General features: G+C 36.2%; 1 protein-coding gene across 3 annotated transcripts; it reads left to right on the top strand.

Annotated features, from left to right (window-relative positions):
- The first annotated feature begins 8,283 nt into the window (after nucleotides 1–8,283).
- LOC106062399 (uncharacterized) lies at nucleotides 8,284–25,444 on the top strand. 3 transcript variants are annotated; one of them, XM_056042150.1, is made up of 12 exons: nucleotides 8,285–8,349; nucleotides 12,181–12,246; nucleotides 13,014–13,088; nucleotides 13,876–13,927; nucleotides 14,071–14,200; nucleotides 14,969–15,085; nucleotides 15,232–15,364; nucleotides 16,603–16,743; nucleotides 16,946–17,145; nucleotides 17,623–17,779; nucleotides 19,020–19,075; nucleotides 22,813–25,444. In XM_056042150.1, the coding sequence occupies exons 2-12, from the start codon at nucleotides 12,231–12,233 to the stop codon at nucleotides 22,954–22,956; spliced, it is 1,221 nt and encodes a 406-aa protein (XP_055898125.1). In that variant the 5' UTR covers nucleotides 8,285–8,349; nucleotides 12,181–12,230; the 3' UTR covers nucleotides 22,957–25,444. The 3 variants fall into 3 exon arrangements, with proteins under 3 accessions (XP_055898126.1, XP_055898125.1, XP_055898127.1); XM_056042151.1 differs by lacking the exon at nucleotides 16,603–16,743 and having other exon boundaries at nucleotides 8,284–8,349; XM_056042152.1 differs by lacking the exons at nucleotides 8,285–8,349; nucleotides 13,876–13,927; nucleotides 14,071–14,200 and having other exon boundaries at nucleotides 12,214–12,246.
- The last annotated feature ends 973 nt before the right edge of the window (nucleotides 25,445–26,417 follow it).

Raw genomic sequence — 26,417 nt, forward strand, 5'->3', positions numbered from 1 at the left:
AAAGGTAAGTTTTTTGTTGTTTTTTTCTAAATCCTGTTAGCTACGCCTAGTTGTATAAGTCTCGTGAAAACACTAATGTCAAACTTATGATAGGTTGCGTAGGCTCTGAAGGCCTTTATGCTAGCTAGTCCACTGTCAACCAATAAGGCTAGTTAGGCTACTGCAAAGAAAGCACATAAATTAGGGGTTACAACCGGCCCCTGATGAATTACTTTCCGGACCGTCGAAACTTGTGCCCACTGAGTAAAGGTTAGAATCAGATCTATGGAACTTGTGTGTGTGTGTGTTTGTGGTGTGATAGTGATGTAGACAAGGCCTATCTAGATCCTAGGCCGAAATAGCTTGATAGGCCGTCATTTAAGAAAAACAAACTATAATTTGTATTTGACGATGATTGTGATATATCTAATGTATGTTCAATTCAAAATTGACATTTCTGGATCACTTAAGTCGCAATACTAACTATAGTCGTAGGCCTACAAAGTCTACCCACAAAGAACAAAATGGATCTATTTTGTGTTTGGCCCATGCTTATGGCAGTATTATTATATAAATAAATAAATACATGATGCTGGTAGTGCTCTAGGATAGGCTAGAACAGTGTTTCTCAAACTTTTTCCTTAACAGTACACTTAGCACATTCTGAGTTGGCCTATTTAACGGAACACTTTGCTTATTTTTTAGAAAGGTTAATTCCCGAAGTGGCCTACTTGTTAATTATTTCATTAGTTCGAGAAACAACTATTCTTCTTCTTCTTATTATTATTTATTCAGTAGGTCAAAAACAAAGAAAACAAATTCATGGTCTATCAAGACAAGTAAAATTGTTCATAGTTCATTTGGTTGTCCCATTTTTCGGCTGTAAACACCATGGCTATTGTTCTTCTGTTGTAGGCACATGTACAAACCCGCGCATTAGGCTATACGTGTCCTCACGTGCCAAACGATGAAACAGGGATTCTTCCGAAGGCAGTCGTTTCCATGGAAGCCAAAAAGTCCCGGGAAATACAATGCTAAATGTTTTGTTGGTGCGTTGACTAGCTGACAGATCAGCGTGAAGTTTCATTGTTCTAATGTTGTTATGTCCAATACTATATACTTACAACTGGGCTAATCAATGCAAACTATTGCAAACAATGTTCCTGGACATCACTTTGCGGATGATGCATGTGTTCAGCGCAATTGTATACAGGTCCAAAGGAACCTTATTAATAGGACCGTTTTTCCACATCGAGAAACACATACTCAGGCTTCGCGGAACATTAGGGTTCCACAGAAGTATCGTTTGGAAATAGAGTAGTTTGTGCTATTCGGACACCTATAGACCAAAATGTTAAAGTTTGACTTTGACAGCGCATTATTTGACAATGGTTCGACATAGAAAAGAAAATGAAGTATCAAAATTTTCTTTAGTTTAAGGAGAATAAGGATTTGTACCCCTAACCTATATTTAAGGTTAAAGAGAACGAAATGTCTGGTGAACGAATAGTCGAGTGAACGAAAAGTTGTACGTCCCGAGACATGACGTTAAACTGCGCTCCTCTTTCCTTAGCACTTTTGGAGCTCAAAAGTGCCCTACTTCTTTTCTATCATTGTGTCTGCCTCCTCTTTTCCTAAGTCTGCCTTCATTGATCATCACACTGTCTCCTTAACTTTAAATTCTCACTACGTCCTAGACCAGTCCGTTTGCCGTGGACTGCGACGGGTAAGGGGGGATAAAGAGATCCTGGTGTTTGAGTGGTGGCTATCTGAGGATAAACCACAACAACACAATACTTTGGCTCCAAGTTCCCCTAGACCTGAGACCCAGATGGCCCGCTCTGGGTCAACCGGCTGGTCATGCCGAGCTACCAGCATAGGTCGTCGACCTATGCTGGAGGGCGGTGGCTGGAGGGTCAATCAGGGAGCTGCTGTATCGGACACATGTCCGATGTAGCAGCTGACTGAGTATAGCACCTGTGTAGCCCTGGCGGGCTCATTCTGGACATCCGAATGGCCCGTCCCCTTGTTGGACTCGATGGCGGGTGGGGAGCACAGGTGCCGAATTAACCAAAATATATATGGACAAAAAAACACACACAAAACTACTTGCCCCAGACCTATGTCTGGGCAAGAAACGACGAATTGACGATAAAAAAGAGGAGGTCCCAAAAAGCTGTTCCACCTGGCCATCATTTCTGGTGGTTAGATGCACAGAGGAGGGGAAAAGCCTGACCAAGTTGAGCCCTTTTATTATCTATAAGGGACTCAAGTCAGTAGTGGGAGAGCCCAAGAGTGTGTCTAAGCTACACAAAACAATGGAACTCCTTGTAGAAGTAGACAGCAAGACACACTCTGATGGGCTTTTAAGATGCAGAAGACTCTGTGATCTCCAAGTGGAAGTCATGCCACACAAGAGTCTGAACACCAGCAGAGGTGTAATCAGCTCTAGGGACCTACTGGAATGTTCCGAGAAGGAAATAGTGGAGGGCATTGAAGGAGTCACCCATGCCCGGCGCATTACCAGGCGCAGGGAGGGTGAGGAGGTCAAAACCGCCACTATTATCCTCACATTCGGAACTAGGACACCGCCAGAGTATGTGAAGGCAGGATACCTACGAGTTCCAGTGAGGCCCTACATACCTAACCCCATGAGGTGCTTCAAGTGCCAGGGTTATGGACACGGCGCGGCAGTCTGTAAGAGGAACACTGTGTGTGACAGATGTGCTGGAGATGGTCATGAGGACAAGGGCTGCACAGCCCAGTTCAAATGCCCAAACTGTCAAGCTGGCCACTCAGCCTACTCCAAGGACTGCCCTGTGTGGAAACAGGAGGTTGCCGTGCAGGAGTACAAGGCAAGAAACGGATGTACCTTTAGCCAGGCGAAATCGGCTGTACTGGCCCTACCCAAGGGCCAATTCGGCTTGACAAAGACCTACGCCCAGGCTGTTGCTAAGAAAGGAAGATCCATAGCCACACAGACGGACACATTGACCCCACCACCCCCTCCTCCTCCCCCAACTCAGAAGAAAACACCGCCAAAGAACACACCTTTGAAGAAACAAGAAAGCCCTGTTGTCATGCTAAAGAACAGGTTCTCTGTGCTCGCTGATGAGAGCATGGAGACTGAGCAGCATGTCAAAACCAATACTCCGGGAGAACCCGGAGACATCATGTCTGACACAGGTTCTCCTCAGAGAACCCAGCCAAACACCCCAACCTCTACTGAGTTAGAGGTTGACCAACTCCCTAAGGGGAGAAATCAAAGCGGAGAGGATGCCCGAGGTGAGAGAGGAGGAAATAACCTCCGCTCTAACCAGAGGGATCTCCCCTCTCCAGAGAGAAAGACTTCCCCCAAAAGGGGGTTGTCCTCCTCTCCATCCAAACCCAAGAATAAAAATACCAAGGTCACTGGAATAAAGGGAAACCCCTCCGGGGGCCTCCCAAGGCCAAATAGCTCCAAGTAGGTCATCTAGAATAAGCCATGGATTCCAGAATTGTACAGTGGAATTGTAGAGGCCTCAAGGCCAATTACGAGGAAATGCAGCTACTGATGGACTCCGAGACTCCTGTAGCTGTCTGCTTACAGGAAACATTTCTAAAAGATTGCATCAGCTTCCGAAGCTACCGTGCTTACACCAAGAATGTTGAGGATGCAGAGAGAGCATCAGGTGGAGTCTGTATCCTTGTGAAGGATAGCATCCCCCATGAGAGGGTAGAACTACAGACCACACTACAGGCCGTAGCAGCTAGGATAACCCTTCACAAGGTTATCACTTGCTGCAGCCTGTACCTACCACCAGGCGCTCCATTAAACCGAACAGACATGGAGGACCTATTGAAACAACTCCCCCGGCCTTATTTAATCCTTGGGGATTTCAATGCCCATAACACCATGTGGGGATCCAACAATACCGACACAAGAGGTCGTATGCTGGAGGATATCTTCCTCCAACATGATTTATGCATACTTAATGATGCATCACCGACCTACTTGCACCCAGGAACTGGATCATTCACATGCATTGACCTCACCGTATGCGTCCCCGGACTTCTGGACGATTTTAAATGGTCAGTTAGCAATGATCTACGGGGAAGTGATCACTTCCCAATCATCATTACTATCAATCTCCCTTCATTGGGACGACCTCAGCGGTGGAAACTGAATAAGGCCGATTGGGAACAATTCCAAAAAAGATGCTCTGAGGATATCACAGAAAATATCCTCCATGAACAGAACCCAGCTGATACCTTTGCTAGCAAGCTACTAAGTATAGCCAGGAAAGTTGCACCCCTAACCTCTGCAAATCCAAAACGGCCTAGCAAACCATGGTTTGATACAGCTTGCAAAAGTGCTATTGGTGATAGGAAAAAACGACTGGCTGCATTTATAAAGAACCCTTCCCAGGAAAACCTAAAGCTATTCAGGATAGCTAGAGCAAAGGCTAGACAAACCATACGGTCAGCCAAAAGGAATTCCTGGAGAAGTTTTGTCGGCAGTCTGGATGCCAAAACTTCTGCTAGAGCGGTTTGGAAGGCAGTAAGGCGAATCAAAGGGAAAGAATCAAATGCAATAGGGCATTTGAAAAACCAAGGACGAACTGTCACGTCCCCCAGAGAAATAGCTGACTGCCTTGCATCCTCAATAGCAGAAAAATCATCCACTGCACACTACACGCCAGAGTTCCAAAAAGTCAAAACCAGGGAGGAAAGACACCCCATTGATTTCAGGTCAGAGAACAATGAAGACTACAACAAACCGTTCTCGCTCGAGGAACTGAGGGAATCGCTGGACAAGTCACATGACACAGCGCCTGGAGAAGACGAAATCCATTACCATTTCCTCAAGCACCTTCCCGAACCCTCATTGGCAGTCCTACTAGGGGTCTATAACTGTGTGTGGCAAACAGGCGCTTTCCCAAACAGCTGGAGGAAAGCCACAGTTATACCAATACCTAAACCGGGAAGAGACGGCTCTGACCCAGCTAACTATCGACCAATAGCACTAACAAGCTGCATCTGCAAAACCATGGAAAGAATGATTAACAGTAGGCTGGTCTGGTACCTGGAAACCGGAGGATTTCCAGCTACCCGTCGCCTCAGCGTGGCCCTCCGGTGGAAACATCCAGAGGTGGATCTGGACAGGCTAAGAACGAGTAGCGAACCAGGCCTTCTAGCAGGTCTCCCTGGGTGAGCTTTTGTTTTTTTTTATCTCACTCGGGGTGGGGATGGAACAAGTAACCTGCAACCCAGTCCAAAAAGTCCGCCACGCCGTTCCACAAAGGGGGTCGTCATCAGTTCCGGATTGCTGGATTGGCGGTCCTTGCACGGAATAGTGGCGGTTACAGTATAGGAATATGAGACAAGCTCCCCGCAGTTAGCGCTGTCCCTGACACTTATAGCGGGTGACTTAAGATTCGGGGACGGTGCGCTGTGTACACGGCACGGCCCGTTTTACCAGTCAGTCAACCAATATGGCCGCCTATCGTTGGGTGCCCTCAGACAGGACAGGGGTGAAGAACCCCATGTCCAGGCCTGGTGGTTGGATAAAAGCCTTTCTAACCATCAACGGGATAATGGCGCCTCCGGCGCCGATTCCCTACTGGACTTCATCGAAGGTACCTGGAAAGGAATAAAGTGATCTCAAACTACCAGTGCGGATTCCGGCAGGGGCGGACAACAACTGACCACCTGGTAAGGCTAGAAGCTTATATTAGAAATGCATTACTCAGAAGAGAACATCTAGTAGCTGTATTCTTCGATATAGAAAAGGCCTATGACACAACCTGGAAACATGGCATTCTACGTGACCTGGCGCTTATGGGGCTTAAGGGACACCTCCCCCGTTTCGTGGAGGAATTCCTGAAAGATCGAAAATTTCAGGTTCGAGTGGGCAACTCCGCTTCTGACACTCATGACCAGGAAATGGGTGTACCCCAGGGCAGCATTCTGTCAGTCACCCTGTTCAACATTAAAATAAATAGCATCATAAATGCGCTGTCCCCTGGCATAGAGTGCTCTTTGTATGTTGATGACTTTGTCATTCTTACTTATGGGAAAAACATGAACACCTTAGAAAGAAAATTACAGTTATGTTTAAACAAAATTCAGGGTTGGGCAAACTATAATGGTTTCAAATTCTCAGACTCCAAAACAGTTAGTATGCATTTTTGTAATCTAAGGGGACTCCACCCAGACCCTGAACTATTTATACACAAAAAGAAGATCCCTGTCGTGAAAACTACAAAATTTTTAGGCCTCACCTTAGATTCCAAATTTAATTTTCTCCCCCACATTAAGGAACTTAAGAAGAAATGCCAAAAGTCATTAAACATACTAAGAGTACTCAGCCATACGGACTGGGGAGCTGACAGAGATACCTTGCTGCTGCTCTATCGGAGTCTAATTCGATCCAAGCTAGACTACGGATCCATAATATATGGAGCAGCAAGGAAGTCGTACCTAAAAATACTGGAACCAATACAAAATGCTGCCCTGCGTCTCTGTCTCGGCGCGTTTCGTACATCACCTATCCCAAGTCTCCATGTGGAGGCTGGAGAACTCCCCATGGATATAAGAATGAATAAGCTTGCAATGCAGTATATAGTCAAGCTAAAATCCAACCCCACGAACCCTGCTTTTGACTCCATATTTAACCCCACAGAGGTAGAATTATACAATCGAAGGCCTAACGTCATACAGCCGTTGGGCCTTCGAATGAGAGAACCCATCCAAAATTTAACCCCACCCATTGACCAAATCTCTAAAATAGAAACCCCTCAGAATCCTCCTTGGCTAATGAATAAACCCAAATTAAATTTATCCCTCCTTAATTTCAAAAAAGAAAATACAGACCCAAGCATACTACAAGTCCACTTTAGGGAACTGCAGGAGAGCTACGGAGATTGTGGCACCATCTACACAGACGGATCCAAAATGGAGGGAAAGGTCGCGTGTGCCTGCTCCTTTCGGAACAAAACAATCTCCCGTAGACTCCCCGATGGCTGCTCCATCTTTACGGCCGAATTGCACGCAATACTGCTTGCACTTATGGCCGTAAAAGCATCAGAAAGGAGTAAATTTATAATCTGCTCCGACTCCAAATCTGCATTGCAAGCTTTGGGGCGGATGAAGACTGACATCCCATTGGTACATAAGAGCCTGAAGCTGTTGGACCAAATAACAGCCGACCGTAGGGATGTCACCTTCATCTGGGTCCCCTCCCATGTTGGCATTGAGGGAAACGAAGCCGCAGACAGAGAAGCAAAGAGAGCCCTAAATCATGCGGTGTCAGGAACCCAAATTCCCTACTCGGACCTGAGACAAAGTATTGCCTCTGCCACCTATCGAGAGTGGCAGAACCGATGGGAGGCTGAGACTCACAGTAAACTCAGGCAGATTGTGGCGGATGTCAGGTGGCGGCCCACATCTAAGGGTCTGACAAGGCGTGGTAGCACAACCATGTCCAGACTTAGGATTGGCCACACCTACATCACGCACTCCTTTGTACTGAAGAGAGAGGAGCCCCCACTTTGCGAGTACTGTGACTCTCGCCTCACCGTGGAACATATCCTCGTTGATTGCCCCAGATACCAGGATGTCAGGGCGAAATATTTTAGAGCCACTAATCTAAAAACACTATTTAATAATGTCGACCCTGGGAAGGTACTGGGCTTTATTCGGGAAGTGGGGCTATCTACGAAGATCTGATTTCTGAATTTGTGAACATGCACTATTTACATTAGATTTTTACCAAATATTTAAATTTTTACTACCTTTACTATTTTAACTGTGAATAGACCTTGATTTTAATTATATGACTGTATAGAATCTGGCCCTTGTTGTTTAGAGAGAGAGTAGTCCTTAAGGGACTGCAGGCACGACATGGCCTAAATTGTGCCGATGTGCCTCAAATCAAAAATCAAATCAAAAAAACGAAAAGTTGTGAACGATTTGTCGGTGAACGAAATGTCAGTGAACGAATTGTCGTGTCCCCGGAGAAAACAACAACCTGACTTACAAATTTGAAATTCTTTTTTCTTACAGAAAAAGATAGCTAAATGGAAGGAAATTGGGTTAGAATGATTAAACAAGCACATTAGGCCCCCTATACAGCGCGCTAGTTTCATATTAAATATCAAAATAAAGATTTAATGACCACAAAAACAGCGAATGTCCGGATTAAATAAACTACTCTAAATCTATACTGCACTTCGCAACCATAGTGCATAACTATATTTTAAAGATTAACTAGACTCCATGTATTTTTTTGTGCGTAGAATCTGGGTGTAAAAATATTATTTCCAGGAAATCCAGTTTTCAGCGAAACTTTAAACTAGTCACTAGAGACTACAGTCTAGATCTAATCTAGTATGTATTTAAATCTAGTTAGTCTGTCTATATATGGACAAAATAAATCTATTAGATTTAGATCTATAATCTATATAAGATAAGAAAAATCTAGATTAGATCTATAGTTGATTCTTATATCTGAACACCGACTTGCTCTTTCTTCCCTACTACTCTACACTACTACTTAGTACTAGATCTATAGTAATTGTAGTAATAGTAGTATTGTCAGTATTGATTATTCAAAATTATTGAACTATTGATTGTAACTATTTAATCTATTAGTATTAGATCTACTAGTATTAGAGGAGCTACTATAATATTTATTAGTAGTATTAAGTATACTATTAGTATTAGTGATGGAATGGGTTGCCTGAGCTAGCCAGGAAAACCAGTGACTTGGCAGAATTTAGGTCATTATTATAATAGCTTTTATATAGTCTATTACTATAGCACTACTTTCAACCTTATAGATCTAGATCTAGTTATAGCATGCTCAGAGCACTTTGGTCCAATCTCATTTGCGGACCAGTGGTGGGGGCAAGGGGTATCTAGGAGTTGGTTTTCCGTGTAGAGACGTAAATACGCCAGCTAAAAGTGGAAATTACCCACAACTCTGCCCGAGTCGGGTGTCAAACCTCGAGCCCCCTTCTAAGTAGCCAAGCCAAGTTCAAGCGCACTTAGCCTCTCGACCACGCTTCATTGGTTAATATGCATGACGAAATGCATATGCATGACACGTTGGACGTAATCATCTTCTTTTTTGAAGTAACGTCTGTATCATATATTTCTAGATCTACAATCTAGTAGTAGTAGAGTCTAGGTAGTACTAACTTAAGTACTACTCATGATCTATGATCTAGTCTACATAAAATTAAACAAAATCTATCTACTAGATATAGATCAAGATCTATCATCTAGAATATACATCTATACTAGTCGACCCACGGCATAGCATATATATATATGCTGCTATTTTGCAGGCTGGCCTTAGGTCACTGCAACCTATGCGTCCGCAGTGGGCCCCGCACTTTCATTGGACCCGCGCTAATTTTAGGTGTACATTATTAAATTTTATAACTTATAAAGACAGATTTCCTGATTTACTAGGAGCTCTTGGAAATCTCCTGAAATTACTAAATAAACGAAAAAGTCCAGGAAATCTCAGAAATTATTAAAATCTTTTGAAAACTCATTCAAATCTCCTGAAATATATAGACGAAAATAGTCATTTTGGGGTGTCATTCTATATGGAAAACGCCAATCCTACTCGCAGTAACAAATGCTATTATGCAATACCCGTAAATGTGGAATCTGGTGAAAGAAGCTTCTCGTGCCTCAAGCTTGAGGTCAACAATTCTCGTAAATAGATTGAAACATTTGGTAATTCTTGCTATTGAGCCTGATCTATGTAGGATATAGAATTTTTATGATATACTGTATGAATTCGCTACACGCAAGGCTTGTAAAGTAATTCTGTACGTAGTAAAGAATGAATAAAACGCAAAGACGAATTTATTTTCCAATACAAACTCTTAATTTTCACTTATTCCTATCCCTACCCAAACTTGGCTCCACGAAATCCGTATCAAATAGGGCCCCACTAAAGTTAAGTCTGGCCCTGCTATTTATTGACAGGAGAATACAGATTACCTGTTCTCCCCCCCCCCCCCCCCCCTTCTATTTTTTTTTCGCTAAAGCTACGTGGGGTAACATATAGTCTTACTTGCTGAAAAGAGTGATCTTTCCATGAATTCTTGGTCACAATGGTAAATTGCGGCCCTGTTATTTATTGATGGTTGTGTATACTACTTGTTTGCCCCCCCCCCTCTCTCTTTTTTTTCCGCCTCTAAAATTATGTGGGATAACTCTAGTCCTACTTGCAGAAATAAAAGAGTGATCTTTCCATTAATACCTATATAGATATAATAGAATATAGATCTAAATCTAGAATAATATATAATATATATAATATATAGTATTTTACTATATATGTAATTTAATAGAATCTAGAAAAAATCTACAAACAAACAACAAAGCTAGTACTATAGCCAAACTCTAGTCTTTAGAATTAGATCTAGTACTCTAGATTATTATAATAGATCTAGAATTCTAGATGATAGTAGATTCTATGATAAATGATAGTATATTTTTAGATCTATGATTCTATCATTAGTATCATCTAGATCTCGAATCTGCAGTACATCTAAATACTATATCTAGATCAAGTAAAAAAAAATCGACTTGCTTATCGCCAAGGCCAATGCATCTTAAACTTATAGCAGACTGTCTAAAAATGTTTGAAATAGATGAGGTATCACCACAAACACAAAACTAGCTACGGGTCTATTCAGAGCTGTCATCCTTCCTACATTGCTTTATACTCTTTATGCCTCCGAAACATGGACATCGCAGTATCTAGAAAACATGGGGGGTGGGAAATTGAACCATTTTCACATTTTCCCAGCTGCAACGGGCAGCCCACATCTGCAGAATCCCTAAACGACTCATGTATGGTCAATTAAAGGAAGGGAAGCACTCACAAGGTTGACAAAGAAAATGCTTCAGGGACACCCTCAAAGTTCCCTTGATGGGAGATGGAAACACATGATATAGTATCATGGTGTGGCGCTGTGAAACGCACAAAAGAGACAAGAGAACAGCACTGGCAGAAGAAAAATGTCATAGAAAAAATAGCAAGGCCAATGACACTAGCTCCAGTTGGAATAACCTGGCCAATATGCAGCTGAACATTCCGGGCTCACATAGGTCTCACCAGCCACATGAGGAGGCACAAAACCCCAGTGCAGAGCCCTCAGCCCCCTGGATGACAAAAGTGGTCATCATCGAACCATAATGGACGATTTATATATTATATATATATATATATCTAGTATAAATATTGTTATGTTGCTTGTTCAGGCTGTCTTGAGGTCAACTATGGATGACTGTTGAATTTCAACCAATTACTCTGCAAGCGTTTGGGTGTTATTGTTCGGGTGTATTCCGTGTAGTTGATCAACAATCCAGACAAAACAAACACATCGGTTTTAACTAGTAAAGAGATGTAGTCAACGCTGAAGAACAATGTAACATGTATTTATTCCAAGAAAAGGCCACAGTAAAAGTCTCTGTCACTAAACACGTCGTTACCCTAGAGGATTATATCGCTAACTGATTTTCCTGTCTCTAACCCAACATATCCCAAACGTCACTAGTCCCGTTCAATATGCGTCTTCTATGGTGCGTCGCTAAATAACTAATCTATATAAATAAGGTGTCTAACAATATATACTTATGTTATAATTTTATACATAGATCTAGTTCTAGTTATAGCCCTAGCCTATAGATCTAGACTAATCTAGAGCTTTGGTCAAAGGTAGTAGATTCTAAGTCTACTAGTTGTATGTTCCTTCAGAATTAAAGATTATCATTGATGATTATCTACTTCTTAGTCCAAACCCTCCTGCAGGATATGGGGGATGGCAGAGGGCATGTTATGAACCCTGGAGCATAGTCATCATTGCGGCCATAAAGACTTCTGAATGACAGTCCAGCAGGCTTACTACATGACTAGGCAGTCATCCCATAACCCTTTAGATTAAGATTTATAAATCTAGAACATACTTGACTAAATCTAAAGTATCTATTCTATAGAATTATAGATCTAACATACTGAAATTATAAATATTGTAAAAGATGAATTATAAATTTAATTAAAACTAAATTTTTAAGCACAGCGTTAAATTATAGAAATTTGATTATTAAGTTTAATTATTTTAAATATTTTTTGTTGTTGCTCAAACTGCTGTGTATAATAGGTCTAAGTAATTTATCTTTTTTTTTTTCTAGTCTATTACAAATTAAAAGAAACAAAGAATTCAAGTTGCATAGTACTACAAATGGAAGAAGATTCAGGTAATTAAAACATTTACACAACATACAGGTAAATACTAAGATTCAATGAGCATTTAACTATTAATTTAATATTAGAATGACTTGGGATGGTATGTATTCTTGTTACTTTGTGTTATTTTTTATAGTGTGCATATCCCTAATTGTGAAGATAGATTTGGCAGGTTCTTTGTTCTCATGTGAACACAACACAATTTATAATAATATAATACATAATAATATAAATAATATTTAAAAAAATCCACAAAAAGAAATCCCAAACACTTTAGTTAATAAATCCTACAAGAATAATATTCTTTTTGAATCACATTATTAAATTGAATATAAATCAATATTTTTTTTTCATAAAAGTTTATAATTAAAATGAACAAGTGAAACAAATATTAATCTATATACTCTTTCACAAGTCTGGGTCTATTCTCCATATTTCATGACACTGGTTGTGACAAAACAAGATAATTCTCCTCCTTCTATTTAGACTAGTTTCAGAACTAGAGAAAAATGTAATATAATATAATTGCAACTTTTTAATGTAGACAAGGTATACGGTTTGGACACTGTTCCAGTGTCTTTTTCAAATTACCTAATAAAACTTCCTCTAAGTTTTCTTTTCTTTTAAATAGTTGATGTTAAAACTTGCTAAACATATGAACTCATGCAAAGAATCAAATAAATTATCCTTTAAAATTTTTATAGTGTTGCTAGTTTATACAAAATTTATCTAAATTGAACTTATTAAAACTGATACTTTAATATTGATATTGTTACAGGTGAATCAGGAGTAGTGTTTTATGATGTTGGACAACATGACAAGCTTATGTCTCTATGTCTTCAGGAAGCATCAGGTGCTTATTCATTATGCACAACAAAAAAAAATTATTCACACAAATAATTTATTCTATATAAAATATGCCTGAGAGTGCAACATTCTGACAACCATGGTTCTGGGGAATTAGCATGCACTTTACATCTTAACAGACAAAAATTTAATTTTCATAGTAGTTATATATTTTAGTTTGAATATTAAACGAGTAATATGACAATCTTCCAAAAAATTTATATAATATATGTACAACATGTTTCATAGGGTGGTGAAAATGTTTTTTTTTTGTTTTTTTTTTCAATAAAACACTTTGTAATTTAAATTCAATAATAAATTCTAAAAAGTAGACTTGACATTAACTGAACAGACTGATTTTTTGCCCCTGAAACTAATTACTCTTCTTCTGTATATATATATATATATATATATATATATATATATATTTAAATTAAGAGTACTAGAAAGTACTCATGCCAGAAACGAATCTCTAACATTTATTTACTTTTCTGTGTATAAACTTAAAGCATCAAGAAGCCAATGTAAAAATAAACTTCCTGTTTACACTTCTCTTCATACCTTGACACATACACCGTGTCATGAATTTTTAATTATTAAAAAAAAAATAACTTAAAAAATTATATTTTAGTTAAGCTAAACCAAATAATGTCAATCTGCTATTATATAAAAATAAAAAAAAAACATATATTAGATTTATGATACATTTAGTTATTTTATACTTTTGATTGTTTTAATAGAGATAATTATAAGGATAAAGTAATAACGTTTTTTTGGTGGGTTTTACTTTTCAGCTGATGTTGATCTAGATAATCTGTCACTAATACGTAAAAATATAAACCCTGTGTAAGTAAACTTCAAGTAAAGGAAGAAATTATTTTTTTTTACGCATATCTATTCAAGATAATCATTACACAATAATACATAACTGTAATCTCTAAATGTTGCAGGAACCTAAGTTACCTAATTGTTGTTAAACTAATTTTCAGTTGTATTAAAGAAAACAGTTTTAAAGTTCAAACCTCATCTGCCTTGAACGCCGTAGAGAAAATCATTGGAAACATAACTTTTCTACAAAATAGTGGACTTAAAACAGGCATTGTTTTGAATCGATCAAAAGTATGGCTTTGTAAAAGCATTTTGCACATTTTCTTTCTAAAATAAAATTTTGTCTTTTGCATTAAATGATAAAAAACATTATTTTCTTTTATTTATGCCTCATAATATTCATAATTCCAATCAATCATTTATGTACGTTCTGACAGGTTTGAGCCAAATAATAATAATAAGACTTGTCTTGAGTCCGAAGATTAATGAGGAATGCAATATTTCCCGTGGCTGCCCCAGCTGTGACCTACATATTTTGCCACCACATCCAGGGCAAGCATAAGCATAACCATTGTCTGCCTGTGGTTGATTAAGATTTTCTTTTCGTCGTCTGTGTCTGTCCTCGGCCAAATAGTAACGAGTGAATCTGGATAATATAGTTGTGTATGTTTTTAGTTCTGTGATATGGGTACTTATTCTGCATATTCAGGAAATGGATTATTGAAGCATGACTTTATTTGACATAAACTTATTAACTACCATACAGAATGGCTTAAATTAAAATCTCATTGATAGCTAGGGTATTCTTCATCATTCAATTCAAGCTGATATTTTATTTAGCTAAAAGTAACAGACTCATTTCATAAACCCTTCCCTCAAGAATTGAAAAAAAAAAATTAGGCAGTTAAAAAATTAGCATTTCTGGAGCTAGAGTATCATCAGTAGATAAAATTAATTTTAAGCTTGATTAGTTTTTTCTTGTACTAATAATAGACTTTCAAGTAGATCACGGTTTAAGATAAAGGTCATTTACTAATGATAATTGTTTTTCTTCTTCAGGTTTCTGAAAATTCAAGACATACAAACAAAGAAGGGGAAATTTTAGGTATTGGAATCAATTCACCAATTATCATTGTCAAAGACCAAATAACTGGAGAGATAAATGCGCAAAAGACAGTATGTAAATATATAAAGCTTTTTTCTAGTTAATTTTCCACAATTGTTGTTGTTTACTTATTGCTAGAAAATAAATGTGCTGCCCCACATCTCCATCCAACTTTTTGATTCTTGACTATTTATTGCTAATTTTTGTAATTGTATAGATTATGCTAGCCCGATTTGATGGTGATCAGATAATGGCATGGTATCATTTGCAAGAAAAAGATTTGGCTCCAGAGTTATATGCTTTTAAAATGGTTGAAGATCGGGTGGTCATGAATATGGAAATTATGAAAGGTGATTTTATATCAATCTCTGACGTTAATGTCATTTTTTTTTCCCTAACTTATACAAACTTAACGCATCATAGTAATCATTCTAGGTATGTTGTAACATTTCGAGGTTACACAATAGAATTAAATATAATTCTCTTCATGACCCAACCATGCAGGACACCACAATAAAGTAGTGAAAAGATAGCTCTTTTATTTCTGCAAGTCGGACTAGAGTTACCCCACATAAATTTCAGGGTGACAGAGTGAGGCTCAAAAACAAAAGGGGGAGTGGGGGGGGGGGGGGGAGAACAAGTAATCTTTCTCTTTACATTCTATATTTGACTACATTTATGTGTGTATTTTTTACACACGTCAATATGTGTCATTTAAATAGTTGCATGATTTTTCTGTAGCTTTGTTTTGATTTTGTTGTCTTTTATTGCCCTTCGTTTCCTAACCATGGCCACTGCTTCACTTATATTTCGTGGAGTCAACAGGTATTTCAATGTAGTCAAAATTCCTGCATCAGGTAACTGTTTATTTCTATCAGTCGCATATTTCTGGAAAAATGTCATCAACATCTCAAACTTCGAACGATGGCTTTAAACTTTGTCTGTGAACATTGAGATAACTATGGTGATGCCCTGTCCGTTGTTCTTACTCACAGAAGCACAGTCATACACTCTGCTTAGTAATAAGGTGCCATTGTGAAGTGGCGTATTCACCCGTCACTACATAGCAGGGCCAGACTTAACCATTGTGGGGCCCTATGCAAAATGGATTGTGTGGAGCCCAGTTTGGGTAGGGATACGAATAATGATTTAAAATTAAGAGTTTGTGTTAGAAAATAAATTCAGCTTGCATTTAATTCATTCTTTACTACATACAGAATTACTTCACGAGCCTTGCTTGTAGCAAAGTCATACAGTATATCATAAAAATGTTGTTTCCTACATAGATCATACTCTATAGCAAGAATTACCAAATGTTTCAATCTATCTTTGAGAATGTTGACCTCAAGTAATTCTTCATTAGTTTGAAGCACGAGAAGCACCCTAACTTCTTTTTAGATGTTCTAAAATATTAAATAACAAGTCTATCCCCCTCTGATTGCAAGCTAAAAATGTAACCTTCTGCCATTATTTTCCATAATGTTAAATAATAGTAAAGCAAAGCCATGCTTTCTGTCATTCAATTATTGAAAGAAAAGTTGCAAAAAACATGGCATACAAAACTTTTGTGTTAATTTTTTTTTTTCAGGAAAAACTCTGCAACATGTTTTGGATAAAATTACACTAAACTCTGATCAGGCTATTGGTTTATCCATTTGTGTATTAGATGGTCTCTTGTCAGCTTATGAATGTTTGAGACAGAAAGGTTATTCTCATAGTGATATGCATGGTTAGTTAAAAGGATTTGATAACTCTTTTTACTTTATAAAATAGAAAGTTTAGATTTATTATTATAATAAAAGTTGAAAAAGGTCAGAAGTGTAGCCCATTAACTGCATCTACCTAGTAATGAAATGGTAGCAAGATTTTGTTTTAAACTAAGTTTGAATTTAGAGCTTTATTTCTATTAATTCTTTGTTTGCTTGTCTTAGCTGGCAATGTGATGATCACACCAAAGTTAAACATAAAAGTGTTTGACTTTGATGCAGCCAAGAAATTTTTACAGAACAGCCAGAAATTGAAAGAGGACATATTGGAGATCATAAGAATGTTTTGTGCTCTGTACTCTGGGGACAACTTAACCAGCAGAGATATAGCAAATCAGATTTTGGAAGAAAGAAGCCTTGAAACGGTAAACTTTTGTACATTTAATTTTAAACATTAACACACGCACAAAATTCTGTAATGAGTCGAAATAAATTAATTTTATCAGTATTCTAACTATAGAATTACTTTTTTTTTCTTTTGGGATTTCTTTTACAAAGACCTCTATTCAGAACTTCATGGAACCTGGGTCTTTTAACAAAAATTCTTCAATGTTTTTCTTGTTAACAATTTTTAATCTGGCTAAAGAATTACTGATGAGGGTAATTGATTAGTCTGATAGGGTTTTAATAGCAGTGTTCCTACCTTGAACAGACAATTTATAAACAGTGTGCATCAGCTGTAAAGAGGAAGAAATAGTAGTGTTGATATAAACAGCTTTCCAACTTACTTGTCTTGATTTATATGTTTGGTCATCATGATCAGTAGGCATGAAAGTTAGGATGCTGTTCTATCTGCTTTATTTTGTTAAATACTCTTCAGTTATTTCTTTTTGTTTTTATAGTTCAGTTCAAAATTGAGATCTCAATTAACTCAAGCTCAGCGACAAGAACTTTTCAAAATCCTCATGATGCTCTTTGATTCTGTTGCTTTTCCAGAGCAAGAGAATTATGGTGACACTGCTGATGTTTCTAATTATGTTAAAAAAAATATGCCTGGAGGTAATTTAATGAGTTGTTGTTTTGTTTAAAGCTATAGTAGATGGGAAGAGTTGTATTTAAAATGAAAATAAAAATTGTTTAAACTATTAGCACAAAATGTTTTAAAGGCTTGATTATAATAACTGTAGTCATGCTTTTAATTTTTGTACCCGGAACATTGTAATGCTCTCCCACATAAACTTTTGACCATGAATTATAATTTTTTTGTATGCCAGGTTTTACATTTAGCTTTACACTTCTCTGTTGTTGTTTTTTTTTACTTACTACTATATACATTCTTTTCCTGTAAAAAACATAATTAGACCAAATCACATCTCTTTAAGAAACCTGGCTTGTCTAAAGAAACAACTTAGTTATCAATTTGTAGTTGATGTCTTTTTTAAATTGTTACATTCAATTACAAGAATATTTTATTTACTTTTTTATAGCCATTATGGACCAACACTAGCTCTAGTCAATTGAAATCTTTCTGTTGTATATTTTATAATATAATTGAAAATATCAATAACACTGACTATGTAAATATTAAAGAAAGAATAAATTTACAGAAAATATCTGAACTCACCTTCAAAGTTTCAGCTTTTGGGGGGGTGAAGGGGCAGTTGTTGGTTAGCTAGCTAAAATTAACTTGTCTCATTGCACAACAGTAAATTGACTGACTGTTGTAAAGACAGACTCAGAAATTTTCAAGATTACAATTTCAAAATATATAAGATCTAGATATCTTCCCTAAGCCTTTGAAGGTGGACTGTGAACTTGTGAAAAGAGACCAGCAGCTTGAAGACATTGTGTTCCACTTTAATAATCATCTAAATATTCTGAAATCTGATTTTTTTAAATTTATTTATTTTAATTGCTATTATATAAGACCTTGTAAAAATAAAATCCTGTGCTTCAAAAATATCTCAAGCTCCACAAATTTGTGCAATGTTTGCATACTTGATGGCAGCTTTTTTTGAAAATGAAACTAAAAAAATAGTTTCAGAAATAGACTGACAACAAAACACCTCAGTTCACTTGAGTAAAAAAGAAGCCCCAGTGGAACATAATTCTGACTATTATCATCAAAACAATAGCAACTTTATAGACCACATTAAAATTTTCAACACTGTAAAAATGTCTTACGCTCTTAATTTTAACATAAAATTATTATGGCCCCTCCTTGCTTGTATAATGTATTTACTTCATTCATCTTTCTTAAATTAAAAATTTATTTCTTATAATGTTTGAATATTTGCAGATGAAATGAAGAAGCAGATTGCTGTGTTGCTATTTCCTGAAGACTTTCAATTTAAAGTAAGATTTCAAGCATGGGGGCCACTGAAAAGGGCTAGTATCTTTGATGGTCCAGCATGCTGTTACTTATGAGTGGACGGCCTCATTTGTCCCCTTCCAAGCCCTAAACCATGCCCTGGAAAACCTCTTCAGCTGGCAGACTTAACTATGTGAAGGGGGTGGTGATAACATGGCACCACTGGGTGAAAGTGTTTTGACTAAGGTCACAGGCGGGGTAAGAGTCCCAAGATGGACTTTAACGACCTCATGTTGGAGGTACTCTGCTGTTGTAAGGCAGGGAGAGGGATGGATGCTGACCTAGCCCTTGTTACATCCCATAGAATTATGACCATAAGAAAACCCATACCAGCTTTGCTGTCCCCTTGATTACCCAAGGCTGTGCCTACCATCACAGACCAGAGTAGAGGTGAAAAGTATATTACTGGTCCATACAAAAATAAAATAAATGCCAGCTACTATAAAGTTAAAGTCACTATAGGAATATGGAATTTAAATAAGAGATCACTAAGAAACTAAGGGAAAGTTGAATATCTCACACAAACTGAACAAACTCTGCTTCAATGCCATTGAACTCTGTGAAATGTATTAAAAAAAAAGGCAAAATAACAATGAGAGAGGGACATAAACTATACTACAGTACACTGGACTGTAAGATGTTCACAAGGAATCAGGTTTCTTATACACAGAAACTACATCAACTGTGTTGCAAACTGATATCCTATATCAAGTCGACTCATTTCCATGTTTAAAGGCATCACCCTTCAACATCACCATCCTACAAGCCTATGCTCCTACATCAATCTATGGTGACGAGGTAGTAGAAGAGTTTTTATGAGCAACTACAGAAAGTGGTCAATAAAGTCAGATAAAAGGACATCCTTGTTGTACAAGGAGACTGGAATGCAAAGTAGGAAGTGACTCCTACCAAACCTGGAAAGGCACATCTGAAAGATACAGTAACCTCTCAACTAACGAACAAGGCCTGAGACCATTAGAGTTTGCAAAGACAACAATCTCTTTCTGGCTAACACTTTAGGATGCCACTAAAAGTTGCAAATAAACACTTGTTATAGTCCCAAAGGAGCACACCACAACCAGATCAATTACATCTTGGTGCCGCAGCATTTTAAGACAAGCTTCCTTGTGACCAAAACAAGAAGTTTACCTGGAGCTGACATTAGAAGCAACTATAACCTTGTTATGATTACCTACAAATTACACCTAAAAAAGTAACAAAACAAGGACCAGGATAAAATTTGAGCTGCACTAGACCCCAAATAACTGCCATATTCAAGGCACAAGTAGAAGGACACTTTGCAGCCCTTAATATCTTGGACTCCAGAATATTGACACACAAGTCAATGAGCTAAACACAGCAGTCACAGATACCACCCTTGCGGTATTAGGGAAGCTCCACTAGCCAAAAACCCCTGGGTAACTGAGGATATACTCCATGACAAATGATGGGAGCTTAAAAGATAAAAGTTGTTTGATTCAAATTATGCCCATTAATACAAAAGTGTCACATACTGGAACAGATTAAGAAACAAAATGAAAGAACAGAAGAAGTGGATAGAGAAACAATTTCAAGGAATTGAAGAGGGGCTGAACAGAAACAACAGTAAAAAAGCGAATGAACTGTTAAAGGACCTCAAAGGATGTTAGAACTGCCCCTATATACAAAACAAAAACAATAGATGTCTGACTGAGGAAAAAGATGTAATAAAAAGATGTTTGGAATACTGTGCAGAGTTGTAAAACTTTGAAATCTCCTCTGGAGATCCTGAGTTACTAAAGCCCCTACAGTGTCCAACATCATTGAATATCCTATTCTTTGCTTCTTATAAAATAATCAGAATTTTTTTTAGTAGCACTTGTAAGATGAAACCACTACTCTGTTTTTTTATTCTATTTAATATTATAAAAATTGAAATACTAAATAAAATTCTATGTTGTTAGCTGGAGTGTGGGTATCCAAGGCGAGACATGGGTGTGGAAGGAAAATGCAAATAAATTTTAGAAGGATCACATACATAGAGTTTCCTTAAAGTAGTCCACGCATCTTGTGTATTTTGTATGCAAATGTACACAAGTATGGTTTATCTGGGTCATCATCTGAAAATACACATTCCTCCACAAAAGCAATAAATAAATAAAAATTCTAGATATTTTTTGATGTCAGGCACCAAGAATTTAGATACATCTAGATTTAGAATTAAGATCTAATAGATTTAGATCTAGATATAATTATATAATATAGTCTAGATTCTGGATGTGATCAGATCCAGTTGTGTACTAGACTTAGCTCTAGAGCTAATCTAGATCATAGTAGATCTAATTATAGATATAGACTAGTAATTGCTCTAGGATCTGTAACTAGATCTACACCTACTCAAAAGCAGCAATATCTGTCATCTTTTAAAGAGATTTATTGATCTGGCTGTTCTAACTTTATATCTAGTATTTTACATTCACTCAGGACAGTGCTATTCTGTGTGATTGTTAAAATACCTTTAGATAGCTTATAACATGCACATTAAACCCAATCAACTGTTAATGAAGCTGCTTCTAGATTTAGATCTATTCTAGATCTAGATTCCATTATTTGTAAACCAGCAATTTCCAGTGTCTGCTTACCTTGTAAAGAAATAGCAATAAACAAAACTACTTTTATAAAATTAGATTTCACTGATCCAGCCAAGCAAATCATTACATCTGGTTTAATAATTTCACTTCTAACAGAAATTTCCATTCTTAAATCTTTTCAAAGAATGTTCTGTTGGTGCTTTATGGAACCATGATTTAACACTAGAGGCATTAGGTTCATAAAATCATTGCCAAGTGACAAGAACGGCATCATTCTAACATATACTAGAAAAGTCTATGACAAAGACTAAATGTGTAAATATTTTGACAAATGTACAGAATGTCCTGCATAACTTTAAGCTGTGTTAATTTTTAGGATTGTTGCATTTCATGTATGTTACATGCTTGAAGGGTTTTAGTCTTTCCTGAGAATATTTCTTTGTATTTAACAAAATACACATTTGCCCCTCAAAATACACATTTCCAGGTCTGGGAATACACATTTCCATTTTGGTATGTAGGCATCACTGCATACAGCTAAGTTTTTTATAGAAACTAGTGATGAATTTTTTTCAAGTATTAAACCTAAACCCCCCTTTCCCCTGAAAAAAAAAAAAAAAATCTCATGTAAAAATAAACACCAGGACTGCCTTGTTTACAGGAATTTATGTTTAATGTCATATTTTGCTGTCAAAAACTTCTTGTAAATACTTTAACTCTTTCTCTCCTAGTTAATGATACAATCGTTAATTTGACCTTATTAAATTAGATTACTTTATGGTCTTAAAAACTTAAATTTGTTATATAAAAAGAGCATGCATTCTCCTATAATTCTATACCAAAAGTAACGTTGTCTGATTATTAAAGTCTAATCATAACAGGGTAGAATGAACAAATGTGAAAAATGAACAATTCTGTCAGAACGTGGAAAAATAATTGCGGAGATAAAGAGTTAATAGAAGAAAAAAACTACTTGAAACTCTCAATGTTCTGATATAATGATCATTTTACAGATATTTTCAAGAAGTTAATCATCATAAATATTTATTTCCTATTATACATTCTTTCATACTTTTGAAATGTCCCCTGTCTTTTAAAATTGAAAACTATATACCGGTAGTTTAATTATTTTTTCCACTTTGTCCTTGCAGGAAGTAGCAGACTGTGGCACTGGAAGTAAGAGAATGAGAACAGATTTCACTAGTGTATGGGAGGATCCATCTATGGAAGACTATGTTCTGAATGTAACAGATCAAAAACTGAATGAACTGCAACATTTTGTTCTTGCATGCTAACTAAGATTGGAGACAAATCAAACATCTTCTTAGCTTTAGATAGTCATAATTCTATTTCAAGAATGTTTTTGCCTACTCATAAGAATTTCAAGGTATATCAATATAGAAATAGCTTTACATGACTTAATAACACACAAATATCAATCATCTTCTAAATTCATGTCCAAAAATAAAAAGGTAAAATATAAAGACATTGAAAGCAAGTTTTACTCATCACAAAGTTTTTTTCAACCTACACCAAAATTAGTCTAACACTTTAATTTTATATTTCAATTTGAATCAAATTCTCATGTTCTGAAAGACATGATTGTAAAGTTAAGTGGAACAGAAAGCAAATATATACTATAATTGTACAGCAATTTTTTTTTCAATTAAGAAAAGGATAAGACAAACCATAGTTGCCTTGGCTTGAAAAAGTATGCATAATTTCTGTATTTTAAGGTTTTCATATATTTTGCAATATTTTAAACTCGTGTTTATATTTTTAAAACATTTTCATGCCTAATCCTTGTATTATTATTATGAATTCTACTGTTAAAATATAAAATGATTACAAATCTTAAATTTATAATGTTTTATTTCTTTTTATGTCATTGTTGACAATGTGCCTTAATGTTGTTTTTTTTTTGCATTTGTACTGACAGTGCCTGTAAATGAAAATATACTTCATTTATACACTTAAACACCCACAAAGCAACTGATGAAAGAGCTAATGCTAGCTATTTTAATTTTCAGTCTACAATTCTTTATACATGTTTTTAACAAACAACAAATTTAATATCACCATTTCACTATCAAGACATTGTCAAAATTCTTGTTTATAAATGATGAATTACTTAGTCAAATTAGTCAGCATTTCAATTACTTAGTCAAATTAGTCAGCATTTCAACACCAAGGAAATTATTACATGTCTTTATAATCATATAGATTAGTACCACATATATTAACACAATGTTGCCTTTTAAAATACTGTTACTAACAATGGTGGGTATTGTGTATTAGTTTTTACAATTTGTGTATGTATCTCTCTTTTTTTGTATCTCTGAAAGCAAGAGTTAGGGATTTTTTTTTTAGTTAGTTACTTAGGCTTAGATCCTCCCGCAATGTTCGGGGCTATGGGCAGCAGGCTGTCTCCATAAAAATCTGGCAACGTCTGAAGCCTCTTCTCACCTGGTGTCCACTGAGCTGAGGTCTTCCATGAAAATGTGATGCCAAATTATATGCAGACATCCCTGTTTATGCTTTCCTTGTATGGGCACCAATGTCATTTTTTAGTTACAGTTGTATTAACTAAAACTGTTTCCCTGCTTTTTTTAAAGCACAGTTTTAATAAATACATTTTCATGTTTATATTTTTTAAGTGCAGATGTTTCATCAGTAAGGAAAATTATTTTTTCTTCTTTTACTCCAATTATAAAGTTTTGTCATAGACGCATTTTTTTAATCATTAATTTTGCTTTTTTTTTTTTGGTAACTGTTGAGTCAGGACAATTTTTAAAAGATTTTAATTATATTAGAAAATAATGATGGTTAATTTTATTTTAATGTCTCCATTGTGAATCAATGCTAAATTTTTATCCTGAAACAAAATATTTTATTATTCATTTTATTCAATTTAAAATTATCCTCAATCATATCACATGCTAGAAAAATACTAGCATATTTTATAAAATATGCTCTCAGGATAATTATTGAATTTTTTTTAGATTATGCTTTTCATTTAGGCTAATTTTAAATATTTGAAGCTCAGTTATGAGTATCATTTTCTAGAACACCCTCTCATATTGTATATTTATATGAAAAAAGCATATCAATAAATATCTATTCCCAATGAAACAGTGTTTGCTTTTGAACAACTAGGATTTTACTTGTTATTCTCAAATGTTGCTAATTTCCTTTGAAAGATATTTCAGTTTTAAAACTTTTTTCAGTTTGTGACAACAGAAAACTACACATGTATCATTGTCAGAACTCCCAAACCAGTTTGCCTATCACTGCTATATTGGACCATTCTCAAAAAAATAATAACTATAACATGTAAATATGCCTCTGCTACTGGCTCACTACCTAACCTCTTTGAATGTTAACTTCTTAGTTTTTTTCTGCATACAAAGTATGTTACTTGTATTTTATTTCTTTTCATTATTTATTGTAAGTCAATGTTTCTTGTTATGAAAATGTAGTTTTGTTCCTGTTGCCCTTTGTGATTTATTATTCAGTTTTATTTTTTTAGAAATGGTAAGGAACATTTTTTAGCCATTAAAATTTATTTTTTTTAACTGACCTTTTTCTACTTTGTATAGATCTAAAGTCTACATATGTGAACATTAGTAGGTTAAACATAAATACATTTTTTTTATTCAAATGCTGTTTTTATAAGTTAAATTTTTGTTTCTTTAAAATCTTTGTTTCATGAAATGTGATCACATAAAAAAGTAATGTACACTATTTTATAGGTCAATTAAAGGAAAAAGATCTGATTTAATACATTTTTGTTGTTCTTTAGTGTTTTACTAGTTAATCACAATTTGTAAAATTATATGAAATTGAGTTAAAAGGATAATTTTGTTTAAACAGTAGAGGATCTGATCTTGTTCTGTAAAGACAGTGCTTTGGAGTACAAGATTGCTTGTGAGGAAAAGGCAAACCTAATTTTATTCATAAGATTTTGAATATTGTATTCAGTTTAACTATCTTTGCTAACCCTACTTGGCTGCCTGGTCATGCTGTATATGCACGGTTGTCTCGTTTTGATGGTCCTGGGTTCATACCATGTCTTCTGGCTGCAGGTTTGGGATAGGATATAGATTATCTCCAAATCTGAAGAAGCATCTTAAACATGTAAAACATTTCACTTCCAAGATAGGTGGAATATTCTATTTTTTAAATGCTCTCCCGCTGTAGTATGCTTGGACTATCTATGGTAGTTTGTTCTTATAACTTTAGATTTCTTTTAGTTGATCAGTAGTCCAGTTTTTTTTTTTGTTTTTGTTTTTTACAAAGCTTATCAACTCACTGTCTGTCTTGTAAAAAGTGTGTTCACATTACTTCTCCCTCACCCATTCTTGGATCAAGTTGAAACTTTGCACAATTATTGATTGGTATATATAGACAAGACATGATTCGATAACAAAAATTAATAAACTAATTCATCATCACTCCTTTGAGTTCCTCATGGAACATAGGGCCTCGACAAAAAGATGCCACTCTCCACTGTCTCTTGCTAGTTTTTTTATGGTTTCCCAGCTCTTCCCGGTCTTCTCTGCTTCTTCAAGTACACTACGTCACCATGTTCTTTTTGGTCTTCCTCTGCGTCTTGTTCCCTGGAGGTTCCACTCTAAGGCCTGCCTAGCTCTGTTGCTGGTATCTTTTCTAAGGGTGTGACCAAACCATCTCCACTTCCTCTCTAAGATCTGCACTTCTATATTTTCTGTCCACACATCTCCCACAGTTTGGTGTT

This window comes from Biomphalaria glabrata, chromosome 9 (assembly GCF_947242115.1).
Source record: "Biomphalaria glabrata chromosome 9, xgBioGlab47.1, whole genome shotgun sequence".
Lineage (NCBI taxonomy): Eukaryota > Metazoa > Mollusca > Gastropoda > Planorbidae > Biomphalaria > Biomphalaria glabrata.